Raw genomic sequence first — 17866 nt, forward strand, 5'->3', positions numbered from 1 at the left:
TGTCATCAGTTTCAGCAACAAATCAAATAAATTCCTCCATGACAGCAGACACACTACTTTCTTTCAAAACTAATGGAGAAAGTTCATTTGCACCAACATCTCAAGTAACTTCACGACAGTATTCTTTGTTTAGTGAAACATCGACACTACCTTCAAGTAGCACTGAGTCAAGAACGTCCTCTTTCGCTCAGGAATCATCTTCGTCTCCTCCAGCAACTAACATTTTCTCTGATTCTACATTTCCCAAAACACTATACACCGACGAAACGAAGGATATAACAACATCAAAGTTACCAGAAACATCAAGAAAGGAATCACCATCTGAGCATATAGTGAGACATCAACAATACCTTCAAGTAGAACTGATTCAAGAACGTCCTCTTTCGCTCAGGAGTCATCTTCGTCTCGTCCAGTGACTGAGGTATTCTCTCATTCGACATCACCCGAAACAGTATTCACCGACGAAACGAAGAACATAACAACGTCAAAGTTACCTGGAACGTCAAAAAGTGTCTGCATCCGAAGCATATAGTGTGACATCCACAACTAGAATGTATAAAGAAACAACCATTGTTCCCACACTAAGCACACCTTATGTGACATCCGATTCAGTAGACACTCAATCGAGTTCATCCACAGTCACAGACATACCAATTTCTAATATAGTTGTGACTCAAACTTCATTTAAACCCACATCTGATGAAATTCCAGATCACTACTCCTTATCTAGTGAAGATTCAACAATATCTGCAAGCACTACTGGTATAAGGACTTCTATATATCCGGACATGACATCTTCATCTTTTCAAAACACTGAGACTACATCCGAAACTTCCTCTGACAAAACAATATTTACTGCAGAACCATCTTCTGTGAAAAGTTCTACGTTTGCCACAACAATAAAAAGTAGACTCAACTGATAAGACTACAGACACACCAACAGCTACATCTAAACAAATAACTGACTTTTCAACTTCAACTACACATTATGTGTCATCAGTTTCAGCAACAAATCAAATAAATTCCTCCTTCACAGCAGACACACTACTTTCTTCCAAAACTAATGGAGAAAGTTCATTTGCACCAACATCTCAAGTAACTTCACGACAGTATTCTTTGTTTAGTGAAACATCGACACTACCTTCAAGTAGCACTGAGTCAAGAACGTCCTCTTTCGCTCAGGAATCATCTTCGTCTCCTCCAGCAACTAACATTTTCTCTGATTCTACATTTCCCAAAACACTATACACCGACGAAACGAAGGATATAACAACATCAAAGTTACCAGAAACATCAAGAAAGGAATCACCATCTGAAGCATATAGTGAGACATCAACAATACCTTCAAGTAGAACTGATTCAAGAACGTCCTCTTTCGCTCAGGAGTCATCTTCGTCTCGTCCAGTGACTGAGGTATTCTCTCATTCGACATCACCCGAAACAGTATTCACCGACGAAACGAAGAACATAACAACGTCAAAGTTACCTGGAACGTCAAAAAAGGTGTCTGCATCCGAAGCATATAGTGTGACATCCACAACTAGAATGTATAAAGAAACAACCATTGTTCCCACACTAAGCACACCTTATGTGACATCCGATTCAGTAGACACTCAATCGAGTTCATCCACAGTCACAGACATACCAATTTCTAATATAGTTGTGACTCAAACTTCATTTAAACCCACATCTGATGAAATTCCAGATCACTACTCCTTATCTAGTGAAGATTCAACAATATCTGCAAGCACTACTGGTATAAGGACTTCTATATATCCGGACATGACATCTTCATCTTTTCAAAACACTGAGACTACATCCGAAACTTCCTCTGACAAAACAATATTTACTGCAGAACCATCTTCCGTGAAAAGTTCTACGTTTGCCACAACAATAAAAGTAGACTCAACTGATAAGTCTACAGACACACCAACAGCTACATCTAAACAAATAACTGACTTTTCAACTTCAACTACACATTATGTGTCATCAGTTTCAGCAACAAATCAAATAAATTCCTCCATGACAGCAGACACACTACTTTCTTCCAAAACTAATGGAGAAAGTTCATTTGCACCAACATCTCAAGTAACTTCACGACAGTATTCTTTGTTTAGTGAAACATCGACACTACCTTCAAGTAGCACTGAGTCAAGAACGTCCTCTTTCGCTCAGGAATCATCTTCGTCTCCTCCAGCAACTAACATTTTCTCTGATTCTACATTTCCCAAAACACTATACACCGACGAAACGAAGGATATAACAACATCAAAGTTACCAGAAACATCAAGAAAGGAATCACCATCTGAAGCATATAGTGAGACATCAACAATACCTTCAAGTAGAACTGATTCAAGAACGTCCTCTTTCGCTCAGGAGTCATCTTCGTCTCGTCCAGTGACTGAGGTATTCTCTCATTCGACATCACCCGAAACAGTATTCACCGACGAAACGAAGAACATAACAACGTCAAAGTTACCTGGAACGTCAAAAGGTGTCTGCATCCGAAGCATATAGTGTGACATCCACAACTAGAATGTATAAAGAAACAACCATTGTTCCCACACTAAGCACACCTTATGTGACATCCGATTCAGTAGACACTCAATCGAGTTCATCCACAGTCACAGACATACCAATTTCTAATATAGTTGTGACTCAAACTTCATTTAAACCCACATCTGATGAAATTCCAGATCACTACTCCTTATCTAGTGAAGATTCAACAATATCTGCAAGCACTACTGGTATAAGGACTTCTATATATCCGGACATGACATCTTCATCTTTTCAAAACACTGAGACTACATCCGAAACTTCCTCTGACAAAACAATATTTACTGCAGAACCATCTTCCGTGAAAAGTTCTACGTTTGCCACAACAATAAAAGAAGTAGACTCAACTGATAAGACTACAGACACACCAACAGCTACATCTAAACAAATAACTGACTTTTCAACTTCAACTACACATTATGTGTCATCAGTTTCAGCAACAAATCAAATAAATTCCTCCATGACAGCAGACACACTACTTTCTTCCAAAACTAATGGAGAAAGTTCATTTGCACCAACATCTCAAGTAACTTCACGACAGTATTCTTTGTTTAGTGAAACATCGACACTACCTTCAAGTAGCACTGAGTCAAGAACGTCCTCTTTCGCTCAGGAATCATCTTCGTCTCCTCCAGCAACTAACATTTTCTCTGATTCTACATTTCCCAAAACACTATACACCGACGAAACGAAGGATATAACAACATCAAAGTTACCAGAAACATCAAGAAAGGAATCACCATCTGAAGCATATAGTGAGACATCAACAATACCTTCAAGTAGAACTGATTCAAGAACGTCCTCTTTCGCTCAGGAGTCATCTTCGTCTCGTCCAGTGACTGAGGTTTTCTCTCATTCGACATCACCCGAAACAGTATTCACCGACGAAACGAAGAACATAACAACGTCAAAGTTACCTGGAACGTCAAAAGGTGTCTGCATCCGAAGCATATAGTGTGACATCCACAACTAGAATGTATAAAGAAACAACCATTGTTCCCACACTAAGCACACCTTATGTGACATCCGATTCAGTAGACACTCAATCGAGTTCATCCACAGTCACAGACATACCAATTTCTAATATAGTTGTGACTCAAACTTCATTTAAACCCACATCTGATGAAATTCCAGATCACTACTCCTTATCTAGTGAAGATTCAACAATATCTGCAAGCACTACTGGTATAAGGACTTCTATATATCCGGACATGACATCTTCATCTTTTCAAAACACTGAGACTACATCCGAAACTTCCTCTGACAAAACAATATTTACTGCAGAACCATCTTCCGTGAAAAGTTCTACGTTTGCCACAACAATAAAAGAAGTAGACTCAACTGATAAGTCTACAGACACACCAACAGCTACATCTAAACAAATAACTGACTTTTCAACTTCAACTACATTATGTGTCATCAGTTTCAGCAACAAATCAAATAAATTCCTCCATGACAGCAGACACACTACTTTCTTCCAAAACTAATGGAGAAAGTTCATTTGCACTCAACATCTCAAGTAACTTCACGACAGTATTCTTTGTTTAGTGAAACATCGACACTACCTTCAAGTAGCACTGAGTCAAGAACGTCCTCTTTCGCTCAGGAATCATCTTCGTCTCCTCCAGCAACTAACATTTTCTCTGATTCTACATTTCCCAAAACACTATACACCGACGAAACGAAGGATATAACAACATCAAAGTTACCAGAAACATCAAGAAAGGAATCACCATCTGAAGCATATAGTGAGACATCAACAATACCTTCAAGTAGAACTGATTCAAGAACGTCCTCTTTCGCTCAGGAGTCATCTTCGTCTCGTCCAGTGACTGAGGTATTCTCTCATTCGACATCACCCGAAACAGTATTCACCGACGAAACGAAGAACATAACAACGTCAAAGTTACCTGGAACGTCAAAAAAGGTGTCTGCATCCGAAGCATATAGTGTGACATCCACAACTAGAATGTATAAAGAAACAACCATTGTTCCCACACTAAGCACACCTTATGTGACATCCGATTCAGTAGACACTCAATCGAGTTCATCCACAGTCACAGACATACCAATTTCTAATATAGTTGTGACTCAAACTTCATTTAAACCCACATCTGATGAAATTCCAGATCACTACTCCTTATCTAGTGAAGATTCAACAATATCTGCAAGCACTACTGGTATAAGGACTTCTATATATCCGGACATGACATCTTCATCTTTTCAAAACACTGAGACTACATCCGAAACTTCCTCTGACAAAACAATATTTACTGCAGAACCATCTTCTGTGAAAAGTTCTACGTTTGCCACAACAATAAAAGAAGTAGACTCAACTGATAAGACTACAGACACACCAACAGCTACATCTAAACAAATAACTGACTTTTCAACTTCAACTACACATTATGTGTCATCAGTTTCAGCAACAAATCAAATAAATTCCTCCTTCACAGCAGACACACTACTTTCTTCCAAAACTAATGGAGAAAGTTCATTTGCACCAACATCTCAAGTAACTTCACGACAGTATTCTTTGTTTAGTGAAACATCGACACTACCTTCAAGTAGCACTGAGTCAAGAACGTCCTCTTTCGCTCAGGAATCATCTTCGTCTCCTCCAGCAACTAACATTTTCTCTGATTCTACATTTCCCAAAACACTATACACCGACGAAACGAAGGATATAACAACATCAAAGTTACCAGAAACATCAAGAAAGGAATCACCATCTGAAGCATATAGTGAGACATCAACAATACCTTCAAGTAGAACTGATTCAAGAACGTCCTCTTTCGCTCAGGAGTCATCTTCGTCTCGTCCAGTGACTGAGGTATTCTCTCATTCGACATCACCCGAAACAGTATTCACCGACGAAACGAAGAACATAACAACGTCAAAGTTACCTGGAACGTCAAAAGGTGTCTGCATCTGAAGCATATAGTGTGACATCGACAACTAGAATGTATAAAGAAACAACCATTGTTCCCACACTAAGCACACCTTATGTGACATCCGATTCAGTAGACACTCAATCGAGTTCATCCACAGTCACAGACATACCAATTTCTAATATAGTTGTGACTCAAACTTCATTTAAACCCACATCTGATGAAATTCCAGATCACTACTCCTTATCTAGTGAAGATTCAACAATATCTGCAAGCACTACTGGTATAAGGACTTCTATATATCCGGACATGACATCTTCATCTTTTCAAAACACTGAGACTACATCCGAAACTTCCTCTGACAAAACAATATTTACTGCAGAACCATCTTCCGTGAAAAGTTCTACGTTTGCCACAACAATAAAAGAAGTAGACTCAACTGATAAGACTACAGACACACCAACAGCTACATCTAAACAAATAACTGACTTTTCAACTTCAACTACACATTATGTGTCATCAGTTTCAGCAACAAATCAAATAAATTCCTCCATGACAGCAGACACACTACTTTCTTTCAAAACTAATGGAGAAAGTTCATTTGCACCAACATCTCAAGTAACTTCACGACAGTATTCTTTGTTTAGTGAAACATCGACACTACCTTCAAGTAGCACTGAGTCAAGAACGTCCTCTTTCGCTCAGGAATCATCTTCGTCTCCTCCAGCAACTAACATTTTCTCTGATTCTACATTTCCCAAAACACTATACACCGACGAAACGAAGGATATAACAACATCAAAGTTACCAGAAACATCAAGAAAGGAATCACCATCTGAAGCATATAGTGAGACATCAACAATACCTTCAAGTAGAACTGATTCAAGAACGTCCTCTTTCGCTCAGGAGTCATCTTCGTCTCGTCCAGTGACTGAGGTTTTCTCTCATTCGACATCACCCGAAACAGTATTCACCGACGAAACGAAGAACATAACAACGTCAAAGTTACCTGGAACGTCAAAAGGTGTCTGCATCCGAAGCATATAGTGTGACATCCACAACTAGAATGTATAAAGAAACAACCATTGTTCCCACACTAAGCACACCTTATGTGACATCCGATTCAGTAGACACTCAATCGAGTTCATCCACAGTCACAGACATACCAATTTCTAATATAGTTGTGACTCAAACTTCATTTAAACCCACATCTGATGAAATTCCAGATCACTACTCCTTATCTAGTGAAGATTCAACAATATCTGCAAGCACTACTGGTATAAGGACTTCTATATATCCGGACATGACATCTTCATCTTTTCAAAACACTGAGACTACATCCGAAACTTCCTCTGACAAAACAATATTTACTGCAGAACCATCTTCCGTGAAAAGTTCTACGTTTGCCACAACAATAAAAGAAGTAGACTCAACTGATAAGACTACAGACACACCAACAGCTACATCTAAACAAATAACTGACTTTTCAACTTCAACTACACATTATGTGTCATCAGTTTCAGCAACAAATCAAATAAATTCCTCCATGACAGCAGACACACTACTTTCTTCCAAAACTAATGGAGAAAGTTCATTTGCACCAACATCTCAAGTAACTTCACGACAGTATTCTTTGTTTAGTGAAACATCGACACTACCTTCAAGTAGCACTGAGTCAAGAACGTCCTCTTTCGCTCAGGAATCATCTTCGTCTCCTCCAGCAACTAACATTTTCTCTGATTCTACATTTCCCAAAACACTATACACCGACGAAACGAAGGATATAACAACATCAAAGTTACCAGAAACATCAAGAAAGGAATCACCATCTGAAGCATATAGTGAGACATCAACAATACCTTCAAGTAGAACTGATTCAAGAACGTCCTCTTTCGCTCAGGAGTCATCTTCGTCTCGTCCAGTGACTGAGGTATTCTCTCATTCGACATCACCCGAAACAGTATTCACCGACGAAACGAAGAACATAACAACGTCAAAGTTACCTGGAACGTCAAAAAGGTGTCTGCATCCGAAGCATATAGTGTGACATCCACAACTAGAATGTATAAAGAAACAACCATTGTTCCCACACTAAGCACACCTTATGTGATATCCGATTCAGTAGTTACTCAATCGAGTTCATCCACAGTCACAGACATACCAATTTCTAATATAGTTGTGACTCAAACTTCATTTGAACCCACATCTGATGAAATTCCAGATCACTACTCCTTATCTAGTGAAGATTCAACAATATCTGCAAGCACTACTGGTATAAGGACTTCTATATATCCGGACAAGACATCTTCATCTTTTCAAAACACTGAGACTACATCCGAAACTTCCTCTGACAAAACAATATTTACTGCAGAACCATCTTCCGTGAAAAGTTCTACGTTTGCCACAACAATAAAAGAAGTAGACTCAACTGATAAGACTACAGACACCCCAACAGCTACATCTAAACAAATAACTGACTTTTCAACTTCAACTACACATTATGTGTCATCAGTTTCAGCAACAAATCAAATAAATTCCTCCATGACAGCAGACACACTACTTTCTTTCAAAACTAATGGAGAAAGTTCATTTGCACCAACATCTCAAGTAACTTCACGACAGTATTCTTTGTTTAGTGAAACATCGACACTACCTTCAAGTAGCACTGAGTCAAGAACGTCCTCTTTCGCTCAGGAATCATCTTCGTCTCCTCCAGCAACTAACATTTTCTCTGATTCTACATTTCCCAAAACACTATACACCGACGAAACGAAGGATATAACAACATCAAAGTTACCAGAAACATCAAGAAAGGAATCACCATCTGAAGCATATAGTGAGACATCAACAATACCTTCAAGTAGAACTGATTCAAGAACGTCCTCTTTCGCTCAGGAGTCATCTTCGTCTCCTCCAGTGACTGAGGTTTTCTCTCATTCGACATCACCCGAAACAGTATTCACCGACGAAACGAAGAACATAACAACGTCAAAGTTACCTGGATCTTCAAAAAAGGTGTCTGCATCTGAAGCATATAGTGTGACATCGACAACTAGAGTGTATAAAGAAACAACCATTGTTCCCACACTAAGCACACCTTTTGTGACATCCGATTCAGTAGACACTCAATCGAGTTCATCCACAGTCACAGACATACCAATTTCTAATATAGTTGTGACTCAAACTTCATTTAAACCCACATCTGATGAAATTCCAGATCACTACTCCTTATCTAGTGAAGATTCAACAATATCTGCAAGCACTACTGGTATAAGGACTTCTATATATCCGGACATGACATCTTCATCTTTTCAAAACACTGAGACTACATCCGAAACTTCCTCTGACAAAACAATATTTACTGCAGAACCATCTTCTGTGAAAAGTTCTACGTTTGCCACAACAATAAAAGAAGTAGACTCAACTGATAAGACTACAGACACACCAACAGCTACATCTAAACAAATAACTGACTTTTCAACTTCAACTACACATTATGTGTCATCAGTTTCAGCAACAAATCAAATAAATTCCTCCTTCACAGCAGACACACTACTTTCTTCCAAAACTAATGGAGAAAGTTCATTTGCACCAACATCTCAAGTAACTTCACGACAGTATTCTTTGTTTAGTGAAACATCGACACTACCTTCAAGTAGCACTGAGTCAAGAACGTCCTCTTTCGCTCAGGAATCATCTTCGTCTCCTCCAGCAACTAACATTTTCTCTGATTCTACATTTCCCAAAACACTATACACCGACGAAACGAAGGATATAACAACATCAAAGTTACCAGAAACATCAAGAAAGGAATCACCATCTGAAGCATATAGTGAGACATCAACAATACCTTCAAGTAGAACTGATTCAAGAACGTCCTCTTTCGCTCAGGAGTCATCTTCGTCTCGTCCAGTGACTGAGGTTTTCTCTCATTCGACATCACCCGAAACAGTATTCACCGACGAAACGAAGAACATAACAACGTCAAAGTTACCTGGATCTTCAAAAAAGGTGTCTGCATCTGAAGCATATAGTGTGACATCCACAACTAGAATGTATAAAGAAACAACCATTGTTCCCACACTAAGCACACCTTTTGTGACATCCGATTCAGTAGACACTCAATCGAGTTCATCCACAGTCACAGACATACCAATTTCTAATATAGTTGTGACTCAAACTTCATTTGAACCCACATCTGATGAAATTCCAGATCACTACTCCTTATCTAGTGAAGATTCAACAATATCTGCAAGCACTACTGGTATAAGGACTTCTATATATCCGGACAAGACATCTTCATCTTTTCAAAACACTGAGACTACATCCGAAACTTCCTCTGACAAAACAATATTTACTGCAGAACCATCTTCCGTGAAAAGTTCTACGTTTGCCACAACAATAAAAGAAGTAGACTCAACTGATAAGACTACAGACACACCAACAGCTACATCTAAACAAATAACTGACTTTTCAACTTCAACTACACATTATGTGTCATCAGTTTCAGCAACAAATCAAATAAATTCCTCCATGACCACATACATACCTCTTTCTTCCAATACTGATGGAGAAAGTTCATTGATATCTTCATCTCTAACTACTGAGTTGACTTCTGAAGAATCGTCAGATAGTACAGAATATACTTCAGTTTCACCATTAGGTGATAACAGTTTGCAGAAGAACTTTATCTGGAAAACTGTTCTTCCTATTTCTTTGGGTATCTTCTGTGTCATTAGTGCTTGTATTTTTTGTTTACTTTCTGCGAGACATTTCCGAAACAAGTCTCGTCGTGTTCGTAGATTTTCAGACGTTGAACCAGGCGAACCCATTTTTGTAGACGTTGGCCATGAAACAATTTCGCCATTGTCTGTACGATAATTTTTTGACGTAAAATATTTTAATTTATTGCTTTTAGGCGTTCTTATAATGATAAATTAAGTATCATAGGTATGATAATGACCCTTGTAATATGTGATAAAATGTAAATAATATTTGTTATTCAAAGTTCTTAGTCAAAGAAGAATTTGAGTTACAAACACTTTTTGGTGCTGTTTGTTCAATAAGTGTCGAGGTGAAGATGATTTGTTGTTAAAATAATTACTCTTGTTTGTTGTCGCTTGAGAAATATAACAATTTCAGATTAATCGGTATTTATCTGACATAAAGATGGTAACTTTCAAATATTTTTTCAAAGAAATAAGCATTATCTTACACTTCAGAGATGAACTGTGTCGAGGTAATTTTTATTTAGTTTTTGATACTTTAGGTATGGATAGACTGGTTGACTAATTTAAAAGGCTTGGTAGTCAGAGCACTGGATTCTCTGATTCGAATCTCTTCATTGATCATGTGACAGACAATCCAATTATTTGATCAAGGTAACTCGAGGGTTGACAGTGAGTGGTGTTCACCAGCTGCCTAATGGTTAGCGTGCCAGACTGGGAATCCCAGATTTTGTGATTCGTGCCCAATGATCGCCAGAAAACAAAAAACCACACCGTTTCGTACTTTTGGGCTATGGATACGTTATGAGAGTGATGTTATATTTCACTCACTATCTGATTAGATTACCGCGAAGTTAACGGTGAGTGGTGTGGACTAGCTGCCTTCTTTCTACTCTATCATTTTAGAATTAGGTTCGACTAACACCCTCAAGTAGATTTTGACGAAATTCATCAACTGATACAGTAGAATCTTCCTATTAATACCTCCATTGTGTCTGAACAAATGAGGTCTTGCTAGGGTCCACTTAACTGTAAAATATTGTAATATTGAATTGTTATGTTATGTGTGATATTTCTTTGAATAGTGTACATCGAAACTATGATATTAATAATTATTCATTTATTGAATACTTTCTATTGTATTGTATTTCCATCATTCACAGTAATTTACAAATTTTAGCTACATAATACGCTCGTGATGTTAGATTGTTGTTGTTTTTTGACATAGAGTTTACGACTTCATATATACTGATTTTGTTTGTTTTTTGAATTTCGCGCAAATCTACTCGAGGGCTATCTGCGCTAGCAGTCCCTAATTTAGCAGTGTAAGACTAGAGGGAAGGCAGCAAGTCAACACCACCCACCGCCAACTCTTGGGCTACTCTTTTACCAACGAATAGTGGGATTGACTGTCACATTATAACGCTCCCACGGCTGAAAGGGCGAGCATATTTGGTGCGACCAGGATTCGAAACCCCGACCCTCGGATTACGCGTCGAACGCCTTAACACGCTTGGCCATTCCGGGCCCTCAAATATACTTCAAGGTATACTCGCTAGAATTAACAGCTCGCGAGTAGCACGAGCTCTTCATGTTATTTCGTATTTTGAAACATTTTATGGGGGAAATTTTAAAAATTATGGCCCAAAAGGCAATGAAGCAATAACATTTAATTAGAAATACCATCAGAGTAATTTAAAAGTGAGACGCGCTGAATTAATTTTAGATACTTAACACGTTTACAGTTAACAACGACCACACAAACTAGTGTTTATCGTAAAAAAGCAAAAAAAAAGGTAAGATAAGAATATTTTTGAAACAGGCACAACGGTGAAGATTTTAATATTTAAATTATTAAAACCTCTGTAATCGAGAAGTATCGCACCAGTTATTGAAACGTCGTATAAAGTATTATTTCTTACTGTAAAAGCTTTTTAAGTTGCGATAAAATGCTACTTTTAATCAGCTATTAAGCTGAAGTCTTGCTCGAAGTCAAAGTTTACATGAGTTTGAATATTACGTAACCAGGGTATTTTACACTTCGTACACTTTAATGTTTCAGATAAGTAATGTAACACCGGAAACGAACACTTCCCTTTTGAGTTGTGTACCTTAAAGTTTCGGTAACACGTCTAGAATTCTTTATCTATCAAGTTGCAGAAGATGGACATGATATTTCACTCTTTCTCTCACAAGTTTTTGATATTTGTACTCTTCTTGCCGACAGTTACCATACCTTTCCGATTTAGTCGAGCTGTCCCACGTTTTGTTGGGGAATGCAAGTCGTAAAATATTCAAGCCGACTCTGTATCGAAAGTAATGAGGCTTAGGCCTCAGAGCTACAGGAAACAAGCGGCCTCATCGATTGTTGCAACAAACAAGAGAGGTATAAATAAAACATTGGTCTATTTGACGGAATAAATACTCTTTAACAACCTAAGTATGGGGTGGCAGAGGGGGCGGAAGACGACATTAGAAATACGTAAAATATGTATCTAAGAGGTAATTATTTGATTTACATCGACTGTTAAATGTTGAATTGCAACAATAAATAATATGATTAACGAAATTTATAATAGTAATAATTATACAAAAATAATTACGATATACTTCTCCCTTGACCCCCTCCACACTGGAATACCGACCTTATCAGAATGAAATCAATGTTATCACCGATAGCCTTTGAAGAAAACGGTAATAATAATATCTGATGTCTAATCAGCTAGAGAAAATATAAACAAAGTAATGATAATTTAATAATCCACCATATTAACTCTTTCATACAATAATCTACCAGCAAAGTTTCTATCAACTCTTATGATTTAACTGAATGTGCTTGTTGTTAAGCTATATGTCTATATATATGCACGTGTGTACGATATACTTAAGTTAATTTTACACTACATAGAAAGTTTCTTTTTTTCCCCTTTCACCGACTATAGCCATTACTATTACAAATTTAAATTTATAATAAAGAAAAGAAAAGAAAAACTACAGTATGATAATTTAATTTAAATAAGTTTGAATCATCTGAACTGTAGCCATTACGAGCCTGACTATAGGAGAATATAAACCTATATAAATCAAAGCCTACGTATATTTATGTAAATTCTTTTCACTCGCCTAGTTCATAACGTTAATACTAGTTGTCGAAGTGTTTTGATACTAGATGTCAGACGCAATGGCTATTTACCATTACATCACGTTTTTCAAACAGTAACACGTTCTGCCACCAGATAATTGTACTTTCTCGCGTATGAATATAATCGGGTGATGTAATGGTAAAAGTGATAAAGTAATAAAATACTTCGCCTGCGAGTGTTATCTAGGTTCTTCAGACACTAGATCGCAATACGAAGCTTAGTTTAGTAAGTGAAACTGAAATAAAATAGAAATGAAAAACAACAACAACGGGATTGTTATTATAGCAATATAGTAGCATTTAACAACTTATAATTCCACTTCTTTTGTAAAAATTGAGTTTGGGTGTAGTTGATGAGCGGTATCTGCTCTACCACTCTCCTCTGGTATCGAAACCCTGTTTCTAACATTGTAAGTCCGCACACATGCCACTGTGGGCTTTGTGAAAATATATCAAAGTGCAGAAAGAAGTAGGCTTCCGATGGGTTACCAGTTGTATTTAAGCAGTAAAAATATGTGTATTATAACCACACAATTCTCTACAGTTCAAAGTTATAAAACATACACACAAATTTTGGCACAAATAAAGTATTCGAAACTAGTGTGAACATTCCCACGGTAGTAATTTATCTATATATAAATATATAATTCTTTGTTTATCTTAGAATAAAGCCACTCTGAGCTAATTCTTGTGTTTACCAAATGTACAAAAATTAATCAAAGCTTATCCAATATATTTTCCTTTTTAAATTAAAACTTACCCTAATTATAACTTATCTTGTTATTACAAAAGTACAATTTAGTTATTCCGTAATTTCATACCTCTTACTTTACTGTTTTATCCTGTAAGTCTCACTAACAGTTTTCATGAATTAACAATTCCTCCTGACTATACACTTCTGCCGTCTTACCTCTATCTACGTAAAACGGCGCCAAACATTTGTGAAGTATTTTTTAAGATAACATCTTATATGTGTTACATTAGATGCCCAGACGGAAGGGAGATTGTATCAAAGGCCTGTGATTTTTTTTTAATACGATAGAATTCAAAACCCTTCAGACAAATACGATCAGAGCTGTTTTAAAATTATTAATTTAACATAAAAAAAATGCAAAACAATGAAATACGATTGTTAGCAAAAGGGTTAACATTTATTTCTACAAATAAATCTAATATAATACATCTAACATAAGATATATACGTGTATTCAATAAGAAATTAAGACTTAAATGGCATTTATATGCAATCTAAAATAACGATGAATCCCTAGCATAAGATAAATCAGATTTTGATCGTGTTCACGGAATCAATTCGAGATTGTAGTTAATTTGTCAAAAACAAAAAAATAAAAATAATCAAGGGAAGGATAATTTAACTTTAAAAGAACGGAAATCGTAAAAGCAACTTAAAAAACAAAATGTTGTTGATTATGACCCAAGAATACAGTAATAAAATGGTTTATGAACACTTACAAGATATAAAGGTTTATCATTAAATAAATAAACTGAGATGCATAAGTTTATAAAAACCTAAAGAATTTTGTTGATGACTTTAAGGTGATATAAACAAAAAGAAAAAATTAAGTAATCCAAAAGTTGGGTTTTGTTACGTGTTTCCTAAGATCAATATACCAAAAGAGATTAATGAATCATTGTTGGAAACAAGAAGTGAATTTATTCACATTAGAAAACTTCTTTATTGTAAGAGGTACTCACAAATGGCCTAGCATGGCCAGGTGGGTTAAGGCGTACGACTCGTAATCCGAGGGTCGAGGGTTTGCATCCCCGTCGCGCCAAACATGCTCGTCCTTTTAGCCGTTGGAGCGTTATTACCACGGTCAATCCCACTATTTGTTGGTAAAAGAGTAGCCCAAGAATTGGCGGTGGGTGGTGATGACTAGCTGCCTCTAGTCTTACATTGTTAAATTAGGGACGGCTAGCGCAGATAGCCCTCGAGTAGCTTTGCGCGAAATTAAAAAAAACAAACAGTAATCACAAAATTACTGAACATTTAAGTGAATTCGTGGATGGCACGTTGTTTAAACCTTCTTATCTCATATTTTGATGCTTATTAGAGATGATTTAGGATTTTTTTGAGAAACTCCCCCCAAAAAATTAGAAAAAAAATCTGACTTGTTGTTTTAGAAATGTATTCTGTGTATTCGAGTATTGAATACGACTATAGTTGAATGTTTTCTTGGTGAATGTAAATAATTAATCCATCGCAGGTTTAATAACAGTTTTATCTCAAAACGTTACGATATAGTTTTACAAATTTTGAGAAACAAAGTTTACATCAAATTTTTAATACAAAAATGGGCACAAAAGCTTCTCCAACTTATGTTAATATCACTGTTTAAAATTACAAATATTAAATAATGCATTACTTAATTATTTCGAAGAGAGTTTTGAAGTTCACGCAGAAACCTTTTGGAGTGAAAAGATTTTTATACGATTGTTTTGTGATACAGAATGATATTCAAGATATTAATTTTTTTATTTTCAATTCCATGAGCAATTAAAATGAATTTACTTTTGAAATAAATAACAAAACTTTTTCTTTTTTAGATGTTTTGGTACGTGTTTCGCCATGAAAGGAAATTGTAACAGATTTTTTTTTATAAAAACCACTTACTCAAATTAATAAGTAGATTTATTAATAATCATCCCAAACACGTACAATTTAGGTTTTCTGTAAATCTTGCAAGTAGGCTACATAATTTGGTTTCCAATAAAGAAACGAGAGTTAATAAAATATTAGAACTAAAAAAAAATGTTGTTCAGTGTCGCTTTTCAGAGAAAGCTAAACTAAGAGGTTTTGGAATTGCTAAGAAAAACTTTTCTAAATAAAAATAATTCAAACAGAAAGATAGTAAACTTAAAGAGAAAATTGTACCTTTCGTGATGACTCGTTGTTGTTGTTTGTTATTAAACACAAAGCTGCACAAAAAGCTATCGGTGCTCTTCCCACTACGGGTATCAAAACCCGTAAAGTAGTAAAACTGCGCAGATATCTTACTGGACGAAAGGGGCAACTCATTGTCCAAATATGCATATTGATATTTAATTTTTAATTTAAAATTAAAACAAATAATAGCTAAAACTGAAAACTAATTAAAATATAATGAATTATTTTATCAAGATAAACAACCTAAATATTTGAATAGATTATTGAATAAACCTAAAGAAAATAGTTTTTCTAAAGGGGAAATCTTCAGCTTTGAAAGAAAAATTGTGTTCTGTGTAATTTAGGTTACGTAAAAACTACCCAAACAATGAAAACCACTACTAATTTTTTTTTTTTTCATTAATAACGTATTTAACTGTAATTATGTGAGCATAAGTCAGGCATGGCCAGGTGGTTAAGGCATTCGACTCGTAATCCGAGGTTCGCGTGTTCGAATTCCCGTCATACCAAAAATGCTCGCCTTTTCAGCCGTAAAAGCGTTATAATGTGTGCGTGGTCAATCCCTACTGTTCGTTGGTAAAATTGTAGCCCAAGAGCTGGTGGTGGGTGGTGATGACTAGCTGCCTTCCCTCTAGTCTCACACTGCTAAATTAGGGACGGCTAGAGCAAATAGCCCTCGTGTAGCTCTGCGCGAAATTCAAACGAAACTAAGAACATAATATACATTTTTTAATGTTTACATTGTAGTTTATTCTATACTGGGAGAAACAAATAATTTGAGGTTAAGGATACACGTACGTACATTTCATACAAGATGTTCCGAAAAGAAAAACAAAACATAACATGCTAGCAAACATTTTAATGAGTGTATTTTGAAAAGGTAAAGAAAGATTAAAATTCTAAAATAACAAACTTGTTTTCGAAACGTTGTTCGCTCTTCTATGTAAAATATTTTCTCAACCCAAACGAGCCGTTTTTGTATATAAGTTTACTTTTATTAATTACCTGGACTTTACCGCATAATCAAAACGTATTCACCTGATCCAGAAAGTTGCTGTGACTGCCTTGTTGTAGTAGATTTGTTCTCTATTGTATGTAGTGTTTATTCTGCGTGAGAAAATATTGCAGTAACCTGTATCACTCCATTGAACATATGGACACTCTAATATCTTTTTCTATTAGTCAAAAAAGCAGGTTTACCTGCTGAATTCAGGCATCTTTTATTGAGCCAATTCTACTAGAAGAGCATCAAATGACGACTTACTTTAAAATCATCTTGTTAGTTCGGTGGAAGTCTATTCCAAATAAACAATAGAATCGATTGTGATTCAGTCTGGTAATAGCGCACACTGTGCTTTCTGTTGGCTTGTCATAATAGAGTTTTTTCATTTATTCACATTTGTCCACTTAATATTTCATGCTTACGAATACTTGAACAGATTATCAAAAACGCTTTCCCTATTTTTTTTTATCGTATATAGTGTTATTTACACGCTTGCTCTTTCAGGCGTGGTTGTGATAGTCAATCCTTCTACATATTGGTAAAAGAGTAACTTAAGAATTGACGGCGAGTGGTGATGATTTCCATCTAGTCTTTTCACTGCTAAATTAGGGAAGGCTAACGCAGTTAGAATTCATGTAGC

At 36.2% G+C, this 17866-nt stretch overlaps 2 protein-coding genes across 2 annotated transcripts in view; both read left to right on the forward strand.

Annotated features, from left to right (window-relative positions):
• Window positions 1-16588, forward strand: part of LOC143239054 (uncharacterized) — an 83821-nt gene extending 67233 nt beyond the window's left edge. Inside the window, exon 4 of the mRNA XM_076479842.1 lies at window positions 12402-16588. Coding sequence (XP_076335957.1) covers window positions 12402-12494 — 93 coding nt within the window. The 3' untranslated portion in view covers window positions 12495-16588. The remainder of the gene's footprint in view (window positions 1-12401) is intronic.
• On the forward strand, window positions 6994-9367 carry LOC143239810 (uncharacterized). The gene is made up of 3 exons (XM_076481338.1): window positions 6994-7288; window positions 7966-9279; window positions 9339-9367. Exons 1-3 carry the CDS (start codon window positions 6994-6996, stop codon window positions 9365-9367), a joined length of 1638 nt encoding a protein of 545 aa, XP_076337453.1.
• Window positions 16589-17866: the final 1278 nt, after the last annotated feature.

Source organism: Tachypleus tridentatus, chromosome 13 (assembly GCF_004210375.1).
Source record: "Tachypleus tridentatus isolate NWPU-2018 chromosome 13, ASM421037v1, whole genome shotgun sequence".
Lineage (NCBI taxonomy): Eukaryota > Metazoa > Arthropoda > Merostomata > Xiphosura > Limulidae > Tachypleus > Tachypleus tridentatus.

Coding starts and splice junctions, on each gene's coding strand:
- LOC143239810 (XM_076481338.1), top strand. CDS start 6,994: ATGACAGCAGACACACTACTTTCTTCCAAAACTAATGGAGAAAGTTCA. Junction 7,289..7,965: donor ATCACCATCTGAAGCATATA/GTGAGACATCAA, acceptor CATCAGTTTCAG/CAACAAATCAAATAAATTCC. Junction 9,280..9,338: donor ATCACCATCTGAAGCATATA/GTGAGACATCAA, acceptor TCTTTCGCTCAG/GAGTCATCTTCGTCTCGTCC.